The 16,288-nt window shown below is 37.8% G+C and overlaps 2 protein-coding genes across 7 annotated transcripts in view; one reads left to right on the forward strand and one right to left on the reverse strand.

Annotated features, from left to right (window-relative positions):
• LOC113646309 (uncharacterized protein C21orf62) overlaps positions 1–2,828 on the reverse strand; it is a 4,136-nt gene extending 1,308 nt beyond the window's left edge. The window contains exons 1-3 of one of the 2 annotated variants that reach the window (XM_027152517.2): positions 2,550–2,828; positions 1,210–1,259; positions 1–343 (exon numbers count right to left, since the gene is read on the reverse strand). The exon at positions 1–343 is cut by the window's left edge and continues 1,308 nt beyond it. In XM_027152517.2, coding sequence (XP_027008318.1) covers positions 1–308 — 308 coding nt within the window. In that variant the 5' untranslated portion in view covers positions 309–343; positions 1,210–1,259; positions 2,550–2,828. The remainder of the gene's footprint in view (positions 344–1,209; positions 1,260–2,549) is intronic. The other variant, XM_027152516.2, reaches the window with a different exon arrangement.
• Positions 2,829–3,112: 284 nt separating this feature from the next.
• Positions 3,113–11,809, forward strand: LOC113646228 (centrosomal protein of 112 kDa-like). 5 transcript variants are annotated; one of them, XM_027152373.2, is made up of 12 exons: positions 3,113–3,189; positions 3,550–3,552; positions 3,809–3,915; positions 5,381–5,545; positions 5,656–5,730; positions 6,503–6,583; positions 8,405–8,530; positions 8,899–8,967; positions 9,205–9,297; positions 10,686–10,766; positions 11,001–11,093; positions 11,266–11,809. In XM_027152373.2, the coding sequence occupies exons 3-12, from the start codon at positions 3,859–3,861 to the stop codon at positions 11,362–11,364; spliced, it is 939 nt and encodes a 312-aa protein (XP_027008174.2). In that variant the 5' UTR covers positions 3,113–3,189; positions 3,550–3,552; positions 3,809–3,858; the 3' UTR covers positions 11,365–11,809. The 5 variants fall into 5 exon arrangements, with proteins under 5 accessions (XP_027008174.2, XP_047670487.1, XP_027008171.2 ...); XM_027152370.2 differs by lacking the exon at positions 3,550–3,552 and having other exon boundaries at positions 3,121–3,412; XM_027152371.2 differs by lacking the exon at positions 3,550–3,552 and having other exon boundaries at positions 3,121–3,412; positions 5,659–5,730.
• Positions 11,810–16,288: the final 4,479 nt, after the last annotated feature.

The raw sequence follows: 16,288 nt of genomic DNA on the forward strand, positions 1-16,288 counted from the left end.
CCGTTCAGCAGCTCCCTCAGCAGCCATGGTTGCCACGCCCACACCGTCAGAGTCTCTGCCTCCATGGAGCCAGGCGACAGAGCTGAACGCCACACGGTGCCACAGCTGCACATCAGGTTGGCAAGAGCTTCATCACAACTGCGCACTGCCGTCGCACAGCTGCAGTTGCATAAGCGGTCGGCATGGTCTGAGCTGTCGAACACTAGCGTGATGTTGGGTTGGAGGGGATGCTGAGTTTCCACAAAGTATAAAGGTACGAGGATGCACAAGATATGCCGTAAACAGGACAGCAGCATTTTTGCATCCATGCCAGGCCTACATCCTGATACAGAGTTTACACTGGCTGGAAAAGAGAATGATAAATATTTACTACAGTTATTCACTGTGGTTTTTTCCCTTCTTCTACAGTGGTGTCACATTTTAATTTTTAATTACCATATTGTACTGCACGGTACAAGCTCACGATTCACTACTGAAAAGTGTTCCTTAAGAAAATCTATTTGAATTTATGTACTTCACATGTTTCTCTACACTGATTCCATTATTTGTTCTTTTTTTTACTGAATGATCTATTTTAAAATGATACTGTTCAATTTTCTTTTAGATAAGCACTTTTTCTGTATTTATGCCAGCTACACTGTGACGATATTACAGGCCATAATCATCAGTGATCATTTCCAGAGCTCTGCAATGACTGCCACTTTCCAGCGTCACTCATAAAAACATCAACACTACACAAGCCGTAGTCCAACTGGTGTTACCCTGCAGACAATCCTGGCAATTAATGTAAAAACTATTCTTGCGTGCTGTTCTTGCCACTTTTATTGGGCCTTTAACTCCATGGCAATGGAAATGTTTTCCCTAGAAATGGTCCTAGTTTTCAGTCTAGCTGTATTATAGAACATACTGTAGCTGGCCATTAAGCTCTTTAACTGAAACACACTGTGCTCTGAGCAAAGCTGGGTCGTCATAAACCTGGCAGGAAAATTTAAAAAATACCACTTTTGAAAAACCGTTCTACACTTCCATCTGCTTTTTAGAGAAAGGATGACAGACTTTCCATTGCTGTCGATAGCCTATAAGGACAAACAAGTTGGTTGGTCTGAACGACTCTACACGTGACATGATCACAAAGAATCCTTTACTGCCTTCTTCTTCATGGTTATGTAACCTTCCTAAGAGCTAATGTTTACCCTGGAGAAAACTCACTTCAGGAATATGGCAGCTCAGACAGCACCAGTCATTTCCATGACCTCTCTCTGTGAGACCCAAAGAGAAAAAAAACAATTAACTATTTAGCCTTCTGCCTTTTCTTAATCTGTAAACTATTTGGAGTCTTTTAGAATTAAGATATAATCAAATCAATAAAGGTTAATACTAACCTAAAATTAATTTATTGCAATCTTTTGGTTCAAGTCTTAATATGTTTGTTTGCAAGTGAAGGAGTGACATAAAGGCTGTAGAAATTCTTATTACAAACAAAATAAGTAATTTATTCAGCACTTTACTTTGATTTACATTAATCTTATCCACATGTATGGCTTGGTTGTTAAATATATACATACATAGCAATGTCACCATTGGACATGGACAGGACTACAAAATGATACGTCATGTAGAATCTGAACCTGAGGTCCAAGTTTGTTGCATGAAGCATGTAATTCAAGTGCATAATCGAGCAAATATTTATTTATAAGGATACCAAGGTTGTTGTTTTTACATGGCATGTTCAGATCTACTTTCCCCCCATACAGGATCCAGAGGAACATGGGGTTGTAGTTCAAGTTTATTTTCACCAATTTGAAGACCGAAATGAGAATGATAATCTAATCACCTGTACACACTGTAAACATCTTTAAGTTTCATTAAGAATACAAGATGAAACAAAGTTTTTTCACTGAAGATGAACGCATGATGTCATAAAAAAAAACATTATTAACATATTAGAAATGTAATGTTTAATATCGCATAATGTGTAAAAATACATACTAGTATTTTGGTGCCTTTGTAATGGATTAGAATATCTAATATAGTCTTTTTTATTGTTTTTTTTTTTCCAATCATGAAGTGCATAGTCTTTTTTAATATATCCAAGAATACTAAATAATACCAGATAAGCAAAAAGTCTTAAATATTTGCAAGTCGGAGCTGTAAAAAGAGCTGTAAGTGTTGAAAAACATCTTTGTAGGTTTGAGAGAACTGTTAAAGCAATGACAGATGGTCAACTGACATCATAAAACAAGCACACAAGCACCTACCCTAACATTCCCATTTCCACCCTGTCTTATAAGCACTACACACCCACACCAGTTGTTCAACATATTCAGTATTTCCCAGTGGATGCTCCAAAAATCTTCCTCCATCTGAACATTAAGGATAACTCTCAGAGCAACTCAGTTAATAAAATACACAAAAAGGTCTCAACAAAAAAGAATACAAACAAATAAAGGTTAATAAGGTAAGAGGATATCTTATATTTGCATGATATACATTAATCATGTTCAGTGAATGAAATGTTAAGTAAAATATTAAGATAAGGAGGGACCCACCATCATTGTCCGTTGAGTCAGGAGAACTTTTACAGTTGCTATATGCTTCAGCTCTATTATTCCCTCTCCTTTTCTTCCTCTCTCCTTCCCGTCTTGTCCATCTCTCCTCCCTCTTACTCCCCTTCCCGAGGCCCCTCACCCAGTCTCATTGGTAATGAATGTTGACTCTGTGGTTTAGACACCACAGTCGCTGCTATCTTGAGAATTGTAAGGCAAGGAACGTTTTCCAGCACATGCTGCCCTCTTGTGGTGAATAAAGAGGTTTTTAGACAGCTTTGTATATACACAGTAACGTATATACAGTATATACTTTGCTTGTGCATATATATATATATATATATATATATATATATATATATATATATATATATATATATATATATATATATATATATATATATATATATATATATACTGCATATAACTTTGCGTGTGTGTATATATATATATTATATACACACACGCAAAGTTATATACAGTATATATATTTATATATACACACGCAAAGTTATATACAGTATATATATGTATGTAAACTGGACACTCATCACTGCTTCTCGAGTGTTCTGTTGAGTTCTATCGTTGTTACGCAACAGAAGACGCTGTTCTAGTATCGTGACGAACAGATTTCAGGAACAAGGTTTCAGTGTTTACTCGATATTTCTAACTGATCGGCTGATTAAACTAACTTAGTGCTACAATGAATGATTTAAGGCGTTTATTTCGCTTTGGCGCGACAGATCTTCCAGGTCGCCCCCTGCTGTTTGTGGCTGGAGCTGCAGCCACTACAGCAGGAGTTTTTTATTTTATGATAAAGCGCGACAGTGGAGAGAAAACAGCGGAGAACCAAATTCTCATAGAGGGTATTAACGTCTCTCTCTCTCTCTCTCTCTCTCTCTCTCTCTCTCTCTCTCTCTCTCTCTCTCTCACACACACACACACACACACACACACACACACACACACACACACACACACACACACACACACACACACACAGAAGGTATTAACATCTCTCTCTCTCACTCTCTCTCACACACACAGAGGGTATTAACATCTCTCTCTCTCACACACACACACAGAGGGTATTAACATCTCTCTCTCTCTCTCTCTCTCTCACACACACACACACACACACACACACACACACACACACACACACACACACACAGAGAGGGTATTAACATCTCTCTCTCTCTCTCTCTCTCTCTCTCTCTCTCTCTCTCTCTCTCTCTCTCTCTCTCTCTCATGTGAAATAGGTTCATGTTCATGTGGTGTTTTGTGTGCTGATGCAGTTTCAGAGTCCGACATGGTGTCTGATGTGGATGATGTACGAGTCTCCCAGTCTGACAGCGCTGTCCCTGAGGTACTCACCAAACCACTTGCATCTCTACTTCTACATCTCATTACTCAGAGTTAAACAGGACGTTATAGACACTTTACTGACTTATCTATCTTTTTATTCAATTTAAATACCAGAAATTCTGCAGTTAGAGATTTAATAATTATATGACCTTTATCCAGAAAATATGAATAAAGACTAATCAGTAGATGTGGTAGCTCAGTGGTTAAGGTGTTGGCTTACTGATCGGAAAGTCATGAGTTTGAATCCCAAGTCCACCAGGGTGCTACTGCTGGACCCCTGAACAAGGTACTTAACGCTCAGTTGAATAAAACTGAAATAAAAACATGAGACTGTCTGTAATCAGCTGATTCAGCTAACATTTTTCTATGTAGCACAGCTAGCAGTTGTCTGAATTTTTTTTAGAAATTTTATGAATCTTTCTTCAATAAGACATAAAACAAATGTTTCCTTAAATGTTAGAATTTGTCATTAAACCATTTTGTAGAACATTGTCAAAAATTGCAACACAAGATAAAAAAATAAATAAATACATTAATATATCATATATATTATAAACTTCTCACCACGTTTTCCATGAAAAAAATAAATATCTGAAATTAAGGCTTTGACAATTCTGGATCTAAGCACAACAACCAGACAAAGTCTATGTTTATTTATTGTGTTTTTTGTTCTCAGGAAAGTTTAGAATTTTGTAGTTTGTAGTATGGGGATTTTAAATTTAACAAAGTTATATACACAACAAAATGTGTTTAAATTAAACACACCCACCCACCCAAAATCTAAGCAAGTGCAGAGAAATGATGTGTTCCAAGCAACAATAATATATTGTATAAAGTATATGTAAAAGTATATATAGAGTATACTGTAAAGTATACGGTACCCTAATTGTATGATTAATTTTAAATTTTTAAGGCCTTGGTGCCTTAAAATTTCTTAAAGTTAAAGGTGCCTTTAACTTTAAGGTGGCTATACCTTAAAGTTACAATTAAGGTATAGCCACCTATTTAATGGCAGCGCTGCCACTATAAGAAGTCTCTCTCACTATCTTAAAGTTAAGCTCAATGTGCAGTTCAGTTAAAATAATAATTTACTAAACATAATGAAATCTCCCGCTTCTCTACCTGTTTCTGGTTTTGAGGTTTTCTACCTTTACTTCTACTTCTATGTCCAAAAATGTATTCCCTTTGTCTATCACTCATACAGGAAACCAAGCAAATCTCTGAACATTTACAGGATATTTTTATTTGCTTGCACCTTATTTGTATTTTGGAAAGTCCTGAAGTGGCCTCATGCATAGTGGTTCTAGTTTGGTTGCATAGTGGTGCTCTATTCTGCCAACATATTTTGCTCCTTCGCTGTGTTCTAGTTTGGTTATGTTTTTAGGCACTACTGATGAATGATTATGTGTCTGGATATGTGTGTAGAAGTAAATAAAACTGACACGCTTTGGTTACTGAACTTCCAGGTACCTTGGGCTGAGGAGATTTATGAGCAGGCAATCAATTCCTTAGCTCAGCTGGAAAAGGAGAAGTCTAAACTATTGACAGAACTGAATAAACTGCAAATCTTTGAGCAGGAGCTAAAGAATGGTCTGTCTAAGGCCCAGGAAAAGCACGATAGATTAGCGACAGTAAGTATGACATTCCTTACTAAAAATAATTACAAATGAAAATACATTGTTAATGTGAATAAATTAAGCACTTAAATCTCACCCTACTTTTTTTCTTGGCTATATTTTAGCAGCATAAGCAGAAAGGTTTGGAGTTAATCATTCTGCAGACCACACACAATGCCATTAAGGCATTTAAACAAAAGGTACACTTTACATTTAATGAATCAGTAAGTAGAAAATTTAAGACTGTGTATGTCAGCATTCAGCTAGATAAAATCAGATGTAGGGAAAAAAAAACTGGTTTGAGTATATGCACAAGTATTACTGTGCATGTACCTGCATGGTTCTTTTCCTGAACAATTTTTTTTGGTCCATTGAATTGGCTGTGCACAATGACCCCGGATGAGATCTTTACTTTATTACTTTATTGACTCTAGTAACATTTTACCTCTCACACTTGAGACAGCTCATGACCATAATTAGCTGATGCTTAAGTATTTGTGCACATGTGCTTATATACAAACAGGAAAATTCCGATATATTGAGAGAAAAATAGGTTTGTCCCAAAAAAACAAACAAACACAAAATACAAAATATTTTTGGACTAGGTGGATAATTTTCTATTGTGCACCAATCAAGTAAGGCAGTCCGGTATAAGTGATAAACATCAGCTGAGAGGCTTGTGAATCTCAAATTATTATGAGATGAGATTATTATTATATCTATCATATTATATATATCACTTTAAATGCTGTGGTTAACGCATTTTTTTGGCATCTCTGGCTGCTGTGTGAATTTAAACTTGAAAGAAGAAAAATCAATTACAGCATTATTACAACAAAACCAAAAATTTCAATTTTAATTAAATTGCAACACCTGTTTAATTTTTTTAAAAGTGGAACTGAAGAGGCTTATTGCAGATGTTAACATTATCCACTAAAGTTTCATTTCTTGTCATTCATGGCTGGTTTATAGGAGTGTGTGGACATGCACAGGGATTACACCGAGATGAGGTCCCGTTACCATCAGTTGGAGGAGACCTTAAAAGACACAGAGGTAAGTGAATCTTTAATACACAATGCATGTAACAAAAATTTCAGTCTGCTTTTATGTGTCCTCAGAGGTTTCATAATACATTTCATGACACACTTGGACACATCATTAGTGATGTAATCTGGGGACATGACATCAGGTGTTCATTAGACCCTTTCACCCCAGAAACCCGTCTGCAGTTCATCAGACCCACAACTGCAGTTGTGTCCAAGTATCTTATATTTTACACATTATCCCACTCTACCATCAGCCTTGCCATTACGTCTAAAGCACTGATGACTATACACTGTAAGCCTCCCCGGTCTAAGGTTATCCGTCACCCCACTGTCACTATTTAATGCATTTTCACTGCTACTCGTTCCTGTTATACACAATCCGTCTGTCCAATGACAAAAGAGGCACTCTGGCACCATTAATATACACTCAATGCCACTGATTCTGTATGGATTTAGCCCCACAATTATGTCTACTGAATGCTACCCAAACCTTCCACTCATTAATGTGTGACACTAGCACAGGTCTCAACCATATCTAAACAGTATGTATCCAAAGATTTTCAGATTCCTCTGTTCCAGAGCCTTCAAAACGGTCTTTAAAAGAGATTGGATGGACCTTGCAGGACATCATAGACACACTGGATTAGGAACTTGACATTGAATGGCTCAGCCTAACACAATTCAAACTTGGAGAATACTTCTGCATTCCGAGACTGTAATAGATGTTTCTGTCAGGTCATTCATAAAGGCTTTGATGGGGGGCTGAAGCTAAAATAATAGTCAATTGATCTTGCTGGGACATGGTTCTTTTCAATAAATGCCTCCACCAATTTGTGGGTAACACAGTCAGGTCTATTCTTCCATCTAGTGCCACTGTCATCAGCTGTCACAACTCCTGTATGTTTAAGGCATCAGTAGGTACTCATAGTTAGACATTAGACAATGATACTGAAGAATATTTTCCCTTGGAAGCTGAACTGCCGTATTTTCCTTGAGTTTTTCCCCTTGGGAATCCAGACATTTTCCACAATTCTCTATTGTTGGTCTACCTTGCCATTTATCAAGATACCCCGTAGGATCTTCCACAGTTGGTACAGAGACACTTCTTGAACACTTTGTGGGGTACTAAACTGAGTCCAATGGACAAACTGGACCTTTGATGAAACTAGGTTCTGAAACCCCTAGGTCCTCCTCCCTTTGCTACCATCTGCCTGGTAAACCCATAACGGCCCACTCTCTTGCATGCCTTTGTGCCCTTCAGTCTTATGTAGAGCTTCTCTCTAAGGAAACCACAGCATTCTCCCAGTGCCTGCCTCTGGGAAGAGCTCCCACTTTTGCTCTGCTTGAACTAAGAGCTCCTGGTGCATGGAGATTCTTGGCATTGTGGCATGCGTCTTACTTGGAGGGGTTTACCTTGTGCACTGCATTGTTCCTCCAACAAACATGTGTGTTTTTACAGACCTGACCATGCACACATTCCACACTCAATGGCAGTAGTCCATTTCATTGACAGTTGCCTGTTGGTCTGTCAGGTTGGGGTTTCTTATTCGTTTCTGGCCTTCTGTAGCATGCTACTTGTTTTTTTCTCTTAGAAACTGCAGTTTCCATCTTTTCAACCTGGCTGCTATATCTCTAGCAGTCATCCATTTTATGGTAATCCCTCAGTCTACTTAACGCCACTAGCTTTTATAGGTTAATTTTTTTTTTTTTACAATACATAGAGATGCACTTTGACACATCACCAGGGATGTAACCTGGGGTGATCATGTATCTAAATGCATGTATAAAACTAAATAATGTCAATAAGCTTTGGTTTTTGAATTTTCAGATCTCTCTGGCTAAAACTAGAGAGAAATATTATGACACATACCGCTGGAATGATGAAGTGATAACGCACCTGCAGCGAAAGTTAATTCAAGTTTACAGTGAACAGTACAATGACAAAGTAAACCTGGTAAGTGAGAAAATTCTAACAATAAATAGCTCCTGTATAAATCATTGTAAGGAAAGTTCATGCTGCATGTTGAGCTACTGATCAGTGGTTATCAATGTTATATGAGGTGAAACTGAAAGACCTAGTAAATCTTATTGTGATACACTAGCTTGGATAATAAAGCCTCAATGTAAAGATAAATGAGAAAGTAAAGACAGTTCAATAACTCCAGATTGCAGTAATTAACGTTAGACATTTACGTGGCCACATTCTATCACTTAAAAAGAGCTTTTCGGCAGCTTTCAATCAAAACCAGTGGTGTGAGCATTTACAATTTAACTTGTATGTCATTTTCTGAATTTTGCTTCTTTTCTCCATGGCCGTTTTAGCAAAATGAGAAAGTATCCTTGGAGTCAAAGTATGAAGAGGCATTAAAACAGTGTAATAAGCTGCAAATGGTAAACTTTTCTTTTTGCTATATACTGTACATATTTATATATTAAAACAACAAAGTCACTTTTGTCTTTGTGATACCAAGTCTCAGTCTTTACCTTACCAAAATTCTCTTTACTTTGAATTCACTCTTTTTTTCACAATTTTTTTTTAGCAGTTAAGGAGCTTAGAACCTAGTTAGAACCTAGTTTAGTTAGAAGTTTTAGAAGTTTAAACCTCTTCTTCCCCATGGCTGTGTTTAGGAGTGCAAGTCAGAGCAGAATGATTATTGTGCCCTGAAGTCAGAGTGTGATCAGATTAAGAAAACTTCAATACACCATACAGAGTCAGAAAAGGTAATTTTTTTATGCCACTAACTAGTCGAGGTTGTGTTATTGGGTTGTCTGTTTGTCCATTCATCTGTGAATTTATTCATGATTAAGCTTGGTTTCATGTCCTAAGAAGAAGTGGTGGAACATTTATAGTACTGTATTTATATGTTTATATACATTAATATTATTTACATTTTTAACACCAGCAACTGATTGGATTTTGTAATTGGTCCAAAGAAAGTTAAGGTCACAAGATTTTTCTTTATTAGCTTTCTTTCTTTGAATGTATAGTCAATGAGCACTTTAGTAGGAGCACTGGGTAGGACCTCCCTTTGCTCTCAAAGCATGGCATGTACTTCATGGCATGTATTCCATAAGATATTGGGATGTGGGATGTGGTAGCCTAATGGTTAAGGTGTTGGGCTACAAACGATTGGGAGTTAGATTCCTACATCCACCAAACTGCCACTGCTGGGCCCCTGAGCAAGGCCCTTAACCATCAGTTGCTAAGTTGTATAAAAAAATTAGAAAAATGTAAGTCACTCTGGAAAGGGTGTATGCTGTAAATGTAATCTTGAAAAAATTCCTTCAAGATTCTTGTCCACATTGGCATAATGTTGGCATCACGCAATTCCTGCAGATCTTTCAGGTGCACTTACATGCTATAAATTTCCCATTTACCGCACCCTAAAAGGGTTCTACTGAACTCACCTGGAACCTGAGTAAATTCTGGGCATGAAGGGATGCACATGGTCAGCAACAATACTCAAATAGGCAGGCTGTGGCATTTAAGCGATGACTGTTTGCCAAGAAATCACATTCATCAGCCTAGACTGCTGACACAAAGCAGGCTTCCTGTTGATGACAAACCCAAAATGACCTTCTGCTGTTGTAGCTTATCCACTTTTGGTTCATCTTTAAACTCCAGGTTTAATATATTGTGCATTCTGAGATTATTTTCTGCTCATCACAGTTGTGTGATCAGATCAAATCACTCAAAACAGTGAGTGACTACCTGACTTACTGTAGCATTTCTGTTAGCTCTAATCAGTCTGGCCCTTCTCCATTGACCTCTCTCCTCACCTAACCACCAATCTCTCTCAATGGAGGTTTTTTCTTTATTGCACCCTTCTGTGTTCTGTCAGTGACTCAGCAGGAACCAGCAGTTATATAAATAATCAAAACGGCCTTTCTGGCACCAACATGTCATGGTCAAAATCACTGAGATCACATTTTTCCTGTTGCTTAATTGTATTTGCATTTCATGCATTGCACTGCTGTGCCATGATTGGCTGATTAGATATTTGCATGAATAAGTAGGTGTACAGGTGCTCCTAATAAATTGTTCAGTGCGTGCATGTAGAGTTAAATTAAGACAGCAAATTCAGCTGAAGTCTGACCTGATGTTCCAGGTGCATACGCTGCAAGCCGTGGTACAGCAGCTGGAGGAAGAGGTCTGTGAAGCACGCAAGATGTATTGCGACATAGAGGCAGTAAGTAATACATTCATTGCATTAAGCAGTTACTTTATAAATAAAATCTGAGGGCTTTTGAAGTTCATGCCACATGTGTTACACAGCAGACTATATATATATATAATTTAAGTAATTCACATATTTCTAATTTAAAATTTGGGTTTGTTTTTTATTAAATGGATATACCCTGGTGCAGATGTGAAAATGAATCACTCAGGTTTGAACAAATTTTGTTTCATGGATGTGTTTCAGGAGCAGGCGAAAACACAGGAGATGCGCAGGAACCTGAAAGCGCAGCACACAGCATTGATGGAAACTTTGAAACAGTTCTTTGAGTTACTAAAGGTAAGCTATTGCTCTCACTCACCCATTTTGACTATAGTACACCATGTGTCCATAACTATGGGGCAGAAAAGTAAATATAAGATTTCTTGGCATTTTTATGCATATTTAGAAACAAATATTGAATCTTCTACAGTACATGATTATCTTACTAGAATAATTTTTATTTTTGCAGATCCATCCTGGACCTGCGGAAACTGAGGAACCAGGTGAACCTCAGGAAATTTCAGAGCCTGAGGAACCTGTGGAGCCTGAGGAGCCTTTGAAACTGTAGAAACTGGGAACCTGAGGAGTTTGTGGAACTGGGGAGACTAAGAAAACTAGCCAGAGGCAGAGGATTAACACCTGGGTTTTCTATATTGCATGTACAATGTGCACGTATGCCAAGACCTCAAAATATCACTGGCACGGCTCTGTGTGGTTTTTCCAGTGAGAATGGAGGGGGTGGACTGACTCACAGGACAGATCTGGGGCATGTGTATGTTTGTTGAGGTTCTGGGAGTTTGGTCCTGAGTGCTTGAATTTCCAGGGTGGATTGGTTCCATGTACTTGATACTGACACAGTGGAACTGTAACATTTCATCTAGCAAAAACACCAGCAATGCAGGGATTCACAAAAAGACTGTGGTCCAGACCATCATCGCTTGAGATTTAAGCCTAGGACAGGGGTCTGCACAGGGGTCTTTCCCACCAAATAAAATTCACATGGAGTCACCAAACCTATTTGTCCTATTTAACCTATTCTAAAATAAGGATAACACAGCATTTAAAGTTTTATATGAAGTTATTTTGTTCCATTCAAAGAATGCAAGTACAAGTGACAGGAAACAAGTGACATATTATTACTGTTTGTGACCAAGTGAAATACCAAACTCTTATGAACACTAGAAAAGAAAAAAGAAAAACATTGGTACAGTAACGAGGGTTACTTATAAACAAAATACATAATATAATACATAATGCAGGGCTCTTTGAGTCCTTCCCTTATTTGTGGAAAATAAATAAAATAAAGAGCAGCCCAATAATTGATATTTTATCCATTCCATTCAGTAGAGAGACCCACAGACTAATGTTGTGTAAATAGATAATGGAATACTCTTTGTAATCCTAAAACAATATAACTATTTAATTTAACTTTTATTAGCAGTATAAACTGACAAAAATAGACCATAGTCACCATTTTAGATTCCAATTTAAGCATATCAATGCAGTGTTTAAAAAAGTCCATTTGTAGGATTTGTGATAAATGTTAAATTAATAAAGATATTTATAATAATAAACATAAGCATGATATTTAAATGCTATTCACATTCACATGAGCAATATATAATTATAGGGCTGCAATATATGATAAAGAAATAACACTGGACACATTATTAGTCCAGCTGAGGAGTTTATTTTCTTTTTTCAAATGGAATTTTTAATAGAAATATATACAAAATTGTCCACTGAGCTAATTAACAAGTGAAATTTTAACTGGGCTGGTCATGGACCAAGGTGCATTTGGTATATTACATGATTTACCAAAACTGATGTTTTTGGATGTTACTGAAATCGATTGAAAATAAATCAACGAAAGTTCATGGAAAATGAACTAATGTGTATAAAACTAATTATATTGGGAAATGTACAGAGTGGTCCAATTTAAAGTGTATTTAAATATTATCCATTATTTTAAGTTTGATGAGTGTAACACAAAATGTGCATTAGATCAACTTACATAAATACACCAAAATAAAAGCACAGTAATGTACAGTAATAAAAAACATATTAATAATTTGTAGAAGTTTGTTTGCTTACATTTTATTCATACTCTTTAAAACAGCATTTGCTGGCTATATGTTAGAAAATTAATTCAAATATTCTTAATTTTCTACACTTAAAAGTTAAAATTTTTGGACAATAATGCATCATTACTTTGTCTAAAAGTGTAACATTGCATAATTTCATTTCTGAAACTTGTAGAAATGGTAGACAATATAACTGGTAGACAAACCAAACTATTACTGGTAACAATCACTAGTTTTCACTCATTGTCTTCTTTATCCAGTCAATGTACTGCGTTACTCAGGTATACACCCCATATGTGTTTGAAGTGCCACAAAGTTTAAAAACCCCACCTAACAATAACCTCTGCACAGTATACAGTATACAGTGTACTCTTTTCTAGTACAACAAAGGCTGACCCACTATCACCTGGGTATGAGACCTTTCCACCAACACTAAATGCAGCACAAAACATGTTGTCTGTAATGGTTGACCCCAAATACTTAATCTCCTGCACCTTCTTGACCTCCTGTAACCTTACTGTTCTACTTCCCTCCGTCCCGTTCATACACATGTATTCTGTCTTACTACAACTGACTTTCCTTCCTCTTCTTTCTAAAGCAGACCTCCACCTTTCCAGGTGTTCCTCCACCTGCTCCCTACTCTCACTACAGATCACAATGTCATCCGCAAACATCATTGTCCATGGTGATTCCTGTCTGACTTCATCTGTCAACCTGTCCATCACCATAGCAAACAAGAAGGGACTGAAACCCGATCCTTGATATAGCCTGACCTCTACCTTGAACTCCTCTGTCTGTCCTATGGAACATCCCACTGCTGTACATTATTCTACTCTCATACATATCCTGAACTACTCTGACATACTTCTCTGCCACTCCTGACAACCTCTACAGTACCATAGCTCCTCTCTCGGCACCCTGTCATACACTTTCTCTAAATCCAGAAAGACTTCTGACCATCTCTGTACTTCTCCATGAACATTCTCAGAGCAAAAAATGCATCACTTAGTGCTCTTTCCTGGCAGGAAGCCATGCTGATGCTCACAAATATCCACTTCCTTTCTTAGCCTAGTTGCTACAACTCTGCGCATCACCCTTGTTCTTAAAGACCGGGGCTAGAACACTTTTCCTTTATTCCTCAGGCATCTTCTCACTCTTTAAAATCCTGTTGAACAATCTAGATAGAAACTCCACTGCTATCTCTCCAATACACTTCCACACCTCCAAAGGTATGTCATCTGGACCAACAGACTTTCCACTCTTGATTCTCCTCAGAGCCTTCCTCACCTCATCCTTTCTAATCTTTCCTATTTCCTGCTCTACAATGTTCACCTCCTCCCCTCATCTTTCCCTGTCATTTTCCTCTTTCATCAGCTCCTCAGAATACTCTTTCCATCTTCTCTGAACACTCTCCTCACCTGTCAGTACCTTTCCATCTCTATCTTTAATCACCCTTATCCTTCCATCTCTATCTCTCTGTCTCACCAATCTGTACAAGTCCTTCTCACATTCCCTTGTGTCTCACTTGGCATCGTATGCTTTCTGTTTGGCCTTTGAGATGGCCTTCAATGTCTCTCATGGTACAAGCAATATATAATCCTTATGATTCTGTTCTATATTTATTTCACTATTATGAAACTTTTACTACAGTCATTTATTAATTTTATAAATATATGTTGATCTAATTCATGAGTTGTTTTTGTCCTATGCATCTGAAATATTGCAGATATCCTATAAGGAGAATAGTACTGTGGTGACAAGGATTCAAAGAGCCGCAGTCATCCAGGAAACACTCCTATTTTCATACCTGCCACTAAAATAAAGCTCTCACTTCTCTGTGCCTTGCTCAAGGGCACCTCAGTTGTGGTATTGCCAGCCCGAGACTCAAACCCACAACCTTAGGGTTAGGAGTCAAACTCTCTAACCATTAGGCCACGACTTCATTTATAATAAATAATAATAAAAGGAAACAGACATAAACAATGTAAAAGGATTTTCTTTTTAATTTATTAACATTTTGTGTAATATTTAAGCCATAGGATCAATGTTGCATAAGAAATTGTTTCATATTAACGTACATGAATTTTTTTATTTGTGTTTTGCACATTCAGCGATCTGTGATTTTCATTACCCTACATTCATTATGTAGTTTTATCCTTACATGAATTAAATTTTTAATAGAAAATGAAAGTTTTGTTTGATGGTGTGTGTGTATGTGTGTGTGTATGTGTGTGTGTGTGTGTGTGTGTGTGTGTGTGTGTGTGTGTGTGTGTGTGTGTGTGTGTGTGAGTAGCCCTTACCCACCTGGACAATAAAGACACTTACATATGAATACTGTTCATATACTTTAGTTCAGCATTCAACACAATCATCCCTCAGCACCTGATTGAAAAGCTGAGGACTGAACACCACCCTCTGCAACTAGATCCTGGACTTCTGGACTGGGAGACCTCAGTCAGTCTGGATCAGGAACAGCATCTCCAGCACCACCACACAGTACTGGAGCCCCTCAGCCCACTGCTGTTCACCTTGCTGACTCATGACAAAACAATATTATCAAGTTCGCTGATGACACGACTGTGGTGGATCTCATCAGCAACAACGACAAGACAGCATACAGAGAGGAGGTGCAACAGCTAACTGCCTGGTGTAAAGCCAACAACCTGTCTCTGAATGTTGATAAAACTTAAGAGATGGTTGTTGACATCAGGAGAGCACAGAGTGACCATCTCCGCTGAACATCGACGAATCATCTGTAGAGATCATCAAGTGCACCAAATTTCTTGGTGTTCATCTAGCTGAGAACCTCACCTGGTCACTCAAAACCAGCTCCATCACCAAAAAAGACCATCGGCATCTCTACTTCTTTCGAAGGCTGAGAAAAGCCCATCCCCCTCCCCATCCTGACTACGTTCTACACGGGGATCATTGAGAGCATTCTGAGCAGCTGCATCACTGTCTGGTTTGGGAACTGCACCATGTCAGATCGCAGCAGATAGTGAGGACAGCTGAAAGGCAACAGCATTGCAGATGACCTCACACACTCTTCACCCTCTTTCCGTCTGGAAAAATGTACCAAAGCTTTCTGGCCCTCACGACCAGACTGGGTAACAGTTTCTTTCCACAAGCCACCAGACCCTTTAGTAACTGAACTGAACCGAGCACAATACACACACATCAACTACACAACACGCACACATTTGTTTTGCACAATACATTACAATACCTCATGTAACTGCTGCTATAATACTAGGCTTCATTCCAGTATTTCTGCACATGCAATATTGGACATACAGTCTTTTAGTCTTTTGTATCAGAATCAGAATCAGGTTTATTGACACACACAAGGGATTTGGTTACAGCTATTTGTGACTCTCAAAAGTACAGACATAAATAACATTATATTAT

Source organism: Tachysurus fulvidraco, chromosome 6 (assembly GCF_022655615.1).
Source record: "Tachysurus fulvidraco isolate hzauxx_2018 chromosome 6, HZAU_PFXX_2.0, whole genome shotgun sequence".
NCBI classification, from domain to species: domain Eukaryota; kingdom Metazoa; phylum Chordata; class Actinopteri; order Siluriformes; family Bagridae; genus Tachysurus; species Tachysurus fulvidraco.